Source organism: Podarcis vaucheri (genome assembly GCF_965113315.1).
Source record: "Podarcis vaucheri genome assembly, chromosome: 4".
Classification (NCBI taxonomy): Eukaryota; Metazoa; Chordata; class Lepidosauria; order Squamata; family Lacertidae; genus Podarcis; species Podarcis vaucheri.
In genome coordinates this window covers 5,855,662-5,862,570 of record NC_138762.1, presented here as the reverse complement: position 1 = coordinate 5,862,570, position 6,909 = coordinate 5,855,662, and the positions used below count along the sequence as shown (strand labels likewise).

Below are 6,909 nucleotides of genomic sequence, written 5' to 3'. Positions count from 1 at the left end.
AGATGGACTGGCAGGTGGGCTGCCTCATCAAAAGTTGTCCCGTGGGGGCGGGGCCAAAAAAGGTCCCCCACTGCTGCAATAATTATATTGCCCTAATGTGGATTTGGGCATTTTCCTTATGATATGATCATGAAAGGAGGCAGCAGGGGGCGCTGTTTCACACACAAGTATTTCCAAGTGCCGCCACAAGAGGGCGCCAGATGTTCAGTATTTAGTAAAAGCATTCGCATTCTGGAAAGCAAGGCTATTATTATTATTATTATTATTATTATTATTATTATTATTATTACTATTACTACTACTTTGAGGGATGGTGAATATTTCTTAATATTGTCCAAGTATTATACCTTTAACAAAAGAAATGAAAAAAATCATAAAAGTTGCATGTATGGCAAATGCCGTCCAAAAATGATATAATCTGGTGCTATTTTTTAATTATGAGAGTTTGTGAACCGATTTTTATGCCATATTGCCTCTTTTGCACACGTTTCTTTAAATATTTCCCTTTCATCTCCTGACCACACTCACTTTTTTTGTCCCTTTTATTGAATTGTTTGAATACTCTGTTATCCTTGTGTATCATCAATTTAATAAAATAATAACATTTTAAAAAAGGATGTTGGGTCCTGGCGACCATGTCCCAGCGATGTTTTCACTCTGGCTGCAGAAAACGTCCTCGTTTCTGTCATCAGCATCGCTCGCCCCATCTTCCGGGTGACAGCCCTTTGAGATATTTGAAGGTGGCTCTCATATATTTATTAAATTTATATATCTCCTTTCATCCAAAGGTCGCAGGGCGGTTCGTATCGCCTCTCAGTCTCCTCTTCTGCAGGCCAAAGATGCCCAACTCTCTCAACCGTTCCTTACAAGGCTCGGTTTCTAGATCTTTCATCAGACCTGTTTAGGGAAGCTTTTAATGTATTACAGTATTTTAATATTTTGTTGGAAGCTGCCCAGAGTGGCTGGGGAAGCCCAGCCAGATGGTAAGGGTATAAATAATAAATAAATTATTATTATTATTATTAATCTCGGCCGCTTCCAATGCAAAAAGAGACGACACACAGGCTTGCTTGAATTCTTTTATTTTGAAATAAACGCTCCGATAACAACGTATGAAATCTCGCTTCTTCTTCTTCTTTTTCCCCCACCCCCCGAAATGCAAAAGAGGCTTCAAGGAGCCTGCCCCCCCCCCCAATAAAACAGTCGTCAAACCCCAGATCTGTGAGTGGCTAAATTCCACGCCAAAGGCTGCCAAAGGCTTCCAGATTTTGCAGGGAGAGAAAGAAGGCAACAGGCTTGAAGGAGGAAGCCTGCGGGAGACTTCGGCCCCCAAACCTATTGCGAAAAAGCCCCCCCACCCCGCCTGCAAAAACAGAAGCTCCCTCCACGGCCATCACAAGCACACCAGAAAGAAAAGACTTTTCCCCAACCCTTAAGAGGCAGCTCTAATAACAATTATGGAGAAACACAGAAAAGAGTGAAAAATAGCAGCCACTGAACCAGACGAATAGATGTACAAGGCTCCTGGGAGCGTCCAGAGTGTTTTCTTCAGCTACCTCCGCGGGGGGGCAAGATTTGCAGGGAAGGGGGCCCCACCAGCCACGGCCAGGGCCTGAAATCCGGGTGGTTGGGGGAGAGGGAGGCAGCAATCTGGAGCAGAAAATTTGAAATTTGCTTCTCCACCCATTTGCAAACCGTTGCAAAGCACCCACACAATTGTGGCTGGGTTTAAAATGTGTGTTTAAAACCGAGGGCAGGGCAGGGATCTGTCGCCTAAGCAGTCGTTTGGACAGACAAGGAACCCAAAAGGGGAAAGGACATCTGGTCTGCCGATCGCCGTCTGAGGAAAAGTCTTATTTCCGCCACCCATTCCCCAGCTGGGCACCCTCAAGATGTTTCGAACTACAGTTCCCACCAGCCGTGGCGTCTTAAGGCTGTCTCAGGTGGGGCTGGTGGGAGTTGTGGCCCAAAGCGCCTGGAGAGGGGACCGGTTTAAAAGCCACAAACTGCATTGGTTCTGCCAGCCTTCGGCGCCCTGGACCCCTCCCGGCTGCTTCGAACTACAACTCCCACCAGCCAGATGTGGATTTAGGGGAGCGCGACCGGTTCGCCTGCACTGGGTGCCGCTACAATGACAAGCAATGGGAGGTAGGAGGCAGGGTGAGATGGGGACTGAAATTTGAGAGCCCAAACTCCGCCACTGTCATAAGCCCGGGCATCATAAGGCTGTCTTGGTTGGGGCTGGTGGGAATTATAGTCCAAAAGACCCGGAGAGGGGGCAAGTGAGTGCTTTGCTACACCTGTGAGTGGAGATCATAGAACTCTGGGCGGGGGGATAAAAAGGGATCGCCCAAGGTCATCCATCCCAACCCGCTTTCCTCCCCCCTGCACCACTGAGCGTGCCAGACAGGCGTGGAGGTATCTTTTCGGAAAACACAAACTGCGTTGGTGACCCCGGCCTTTGGCAAGCTGGGGCCCCGCCGCTCTTTTGAGCCACAACTCCCAGAAGGCCCAGCCGGCGCCGTGGGAGTTGTAGTCCGAAAGAGCCGGCGAACCCCGGCTGGCCGAGGCCTGGGTCACACAGACAAAACGAAGGCCGGGTGCGCGGATGGGGAGGAGGAGGAGAGGCCAATGGGCGGCGCTCAGTTGACGCTGTCCTCGTCGCTGGCTTCGCCCCGGTCGTCTTTGGTCTCGGAGAGGCTGCTCTCGTCGATGTTCTCGAGGGAGTCGGCATGCTGGATGGCCAGATCCGAGAGCGCCAGGCTGGCCAGGGTGTTCTGCTCCGGGTACAGCCAGGGCTTGAAATGCGGGTTGTGTTTCTGCTTCCAGTCCGGGTACTTTAAGCAAGCCTTGTGCATCTTCTTCATCGCCTGGAGGGGAAGAGAGAGGGAAAGAGGAAGCAGCTGAGGCCAAAGCAGGGGGTGCTCCGGCCGTGGGACCCTAGAGTTGGAAGGGACCCCCCAAGGTCATCTAGTCCGACCCCCTGCAATCCCCAGCGTGAGACTCGAACCCGCAGCCCTGAGATTTAGAGCCTCGTGCTCTACCAGCCAGAGGAAGCTGCGCTAGTACAAAGACAGTTAGAAAAGTATATAGACACAAATAAAGCTGTATTCCACGGACGAAAGGATTTACGATTTCTGACATGATGGAGAATCGCAGAGCCAGAGGAGTTTAAAGAGTTAAAATCGAGATGTGGAAAATATGGAAAGAAGGCAGGGCTGTGATTTGGAGATATGCTTCAAGGTCCAGACTATGGGAAGCCCCCAAAAAATTAATAATTATATTTTGGAAGATTATTTATTTATTTATTTATTTTTATTGGATTATGATTTGATATGTTAATCGGATGTTTTTTTAATGGAAATTTAATAAAAATGATTTAACAACAACAACAAAAAGAGCCTAATGCTCTACCGAGCGAGAGCATATTCTATCCCTACCAGCCCCCTTCCCCTTCGGCAAATAAAGTTTCTGAGAGAGAATTGAGAGCCTCGGACGTGGCCGATGGACTGATGGACATTTGTTGGGGATTGAAACCGGGAAAGGGGATGGGGTGGGGTTTGGGGATCCAAAGGGTGCATAATTATAATCCATCTATTTTCTTTTTATACTGTTTTGTTACTAGTATGAAAAGTGGGGAATTCGTGGAAGGGAATTTGGGTCGACTTTAGAAAAAGTATTTAAGATTCAAGAATGAACATTGATGCATAAATTTTGATGTTGTAAAAATGGTCTTTTAAATTGAACTAAATATAAAAAGGTTAAAAATTGGGGATAAGAACTTGTTGAATCAACAATTTGAATTGGAATATAAGAAGGGGAGGTGCGGGGAAGTCAGAGAAATATGTTACAGAAAAAGAAGGATTCTAAACTGTATATGTTTTCTTTTTTTTTCTTTTTGGTTTTTTTTGTTGAAATGGAAAATTCTTAATAAATATCTATTTTAAAAAATAAATAGATAAAGTTGCGGCTCCAGCGTCACAGTCCAAGCCGCATTCGTAGAATCGTAAAGTTGGAAGGGAACCCCAAGGGCCATCTAGTCCAACCCCCGTCAGGCAGGAATCTCAGCTCCAACATCCATCCAACCTCTGCTTTAAAAACCTCAAGGAAGGAGATGTGTAATGCACCGGTTCTCTCCATTCCTCCAGGTTTCCCTTCCACCCGCTAGATCACCTAAGACAAAACACTCCTGTCCACCCTTTTCTTGGCTCGCAGGCTTCTCGCATCATTGTATAAACACTCAGAAGCATAGAATTGTTGGAAGGGACCCCTCGGGGGTCATCCAGTCCAACCCCCTACAATGAGGGAACATGCAGCTTATGGGGATCAAACCTGCAACCTTGGTTTTATCAGCACCAGCCTCTAACCAGCTGAGCTATCCGGTTGTAAGCATTCGATTGTGTCGTGTGGCATCGCCTGCCCCTTGGAACTCCCTCCCTATGGAGATCAAGCAGGAGTCTTCCCTGTATTCTTTTCACCTAAGAACATTTCTGTTTAGACAAGCCCAGCCCAGATGCTTAGAAGGTCAATGTGAATTCTAATCTCTTTTGGTACAGCGCTCGCTTTGGCAGCACATATAATAAAATTGGAATGATACAGAAAAGTTTAAACCCGTTTTAGTATTTCAACTTTTTGTATGTTATAAACTAGATTTTCCTACATGTGCAAGCACTTAAGAAGTGTGCATGCACATGAAAGCTCATACCAATAACAAACTTACTTGGTCTCTAAGGTGCTGCTGGAAGGAATTTTTATTTTTATTTTTATTTGTTTCGACTACAGCAGACCAAAACGGCTACCTACCTGTTACCAGATTTTCCTAGATTTTCTTATTTATATCTTTTTGCAAACCGCTCCGAGGTGTGGCTTTATTTTGATTTTATGTTGTGAACTGCCCTGAGATCTGAGTAGGTAGCCGTGTTGGTCTGACGCAGTCGAAATAAATAAATAATAATAAAAAGTTGTCCAGTAGCACCTTAGAGACCAACTAAGTTTGTTCTGGGTATAAGCTTTCGTGTACATGCACACTTCAGCTTATACCCAGAACAAACTTAGTTGCTCTCTAATCTGTAACTGGAATTTTTTTTATTTTTTTTATTTAATAAACAACAGCAGCAGCAGCGATTTAACAATGCAATGGTGTATAAATTTTATGAACTAAATCAATAACGATCTCCTCATCATTCAGCCAGGACCCTGAGGTCCAGCTCTAAGGGCCTTCTGGCAGTTCCCTCCCTGAGAGAAGTGAGGCTACAGGGAACCAGGCAGAGGGCCTTCTCGGTGGTGGCGCCCGCCCTGTGGAACGCCCTCCCACCAGATGTCAAAGAGATAAACAATTACCTGACATTCAGAAGACATCTTAAGGCAGCCCTGTTCAGGGAAGTTTTTAATAACTGATGTTTTAATGTATTTCTAACCTTCTGTTGGAAGCTGCCCAGAGTGGCTGGGGAGACCCAGCTGGATGGGTGGGTTATAAATAAATTATTATTATTATTATTATTATTATTATTATTATTATTATTATTATTATTAGAGACCACAAAGCTGCATCTGTCTGGCCCTGCATTTCAGACATGTACTGGGCTGATGCGTTCAATTTCACCACACGGCCTTCTGGATCTCATAACCCACCTCAATTTCCGAAGCAAAAGAACAGCGTTGTTGTCATCTGTTCCCCCCCAGGTGGGGGGGGGAAAAATCCCCAGATGATGAAATGAAATGAAATTCAAAAAACAGGCCTCCTTTGCTGGGCAGAAACTCCAGAAGAACTCAAGACACCTTCCGCTTCTGGAAAGCTAATATGCTCACGAAGAACAAATGTGTGCGCGCTCTCTCTCTCTCTCTCTCTCTCTCAGTTCTGGGTTTTTTAATTAAATGGAGGCATCGTCTCATTTGCTGATCTGCTCTGTTCTCCGGTGCCATGGAGGGGTTTAGCGTGACATCTCAGCAACAAGGCTAATTAATCCAGCGATGGGCTCATGGAAAAGGAGAGCGACGCGGCAACAGGGTGACCTGCCCAGGTCACGGGAGACGGCAGTGCGCTCATGTGCCCTCTGTGGGTGTCAGCATCAAAGGAAGCCCAGCACAATGCCGGCCTCACGTTTGGCGGCCTGGAGAGCCAGTGCATGTGAGCCCAGCCTTCATCCCAGGTGCTTTGGGCAGGAACGAAACAGCAAGCGCCTTTAAAATCTCATTCCCCCCCCCTTGGCGGTTTCAGCCAAAATTCACAGAAACTAGGGGTGTTTTTCTGAGGCCCCCGACTGCTAACAGCGGCTCTCCTTCATCAGAGGTTTTGAAGCCAAACAAGGATTATTTAGTTGCATTGCAGGGGGCTGGACTAGATGACCGGGAGGGGTCCCACCCGAGTCGATGATTCCGTGAGATAAAATTCCAATCACACCACAAGGGGGCGCTCTTGGAAGAAATGGCCGTCTGTGGAAAGATGCCTGCTGCGTGGCATGGCATAGCGTTTATAGCCTGCCTTTTCTCTCAGAGGAACTGAGGGACATAGCTCTCCCCTTCATTTAATCCCCAAAGCAGCCCTGAGAGAAGGCAGAGACTGAGTCAAGGTCTAGCCACCGAGAACCACAGTCAAGTGGGAGGATTCGAACTGTGGTCTTTCCAAAGTCCTCTAACCACTATACCACACTGGCTCATTTTGAGGCGCCTCGAGAATGCCAGTGTTTTGAGGGAGAAGCCCAAGCGCATCCCAGGAACTGTGAGTTTGCACCATGGAAGACTCTTGTTTCCCTGGCACAGAAAAATAAATGGATTTTTTTTTTTTTTGCAGTTAGGAAAGTGACTGAGAAAATTTGGAATGTGACAAAGTGTAAACAGCCAACAAGCAAATCAGAAAGGATGCTCAATAAAGGCCAAACGTTATCGAACCTTTTTGCAAAAGTTTTTCAC

At 46.5% G+C, this 6,909-nt stretch overlaps 1 protein-coding gene across 1 annotated transcript in view; it reads right to left on the bottom strand.

Annotated features, from left to right (window-relative positions):
• Positions 1–2,177: 2,177 nt before the first annotated feature.
• Positions 2,178–6,909, bottom strand: part of STARD10 (StAR related lipid transfer domain containing 10) — a 55,382-nt gene continuing 50,650 nt past the window's right edge. The window contains exon 6 of the mRNA XM_082219580.1: positions 2,178–2,870. Coding sequence (XP_082075706.1) covers positions 2,643–2,870 — 228 coding nt within the window. The 3' untranslated portion in view covers positions 2,178–2,642. The remainder of the gene's footprint in view (positions 2,871–6,909) is intronic.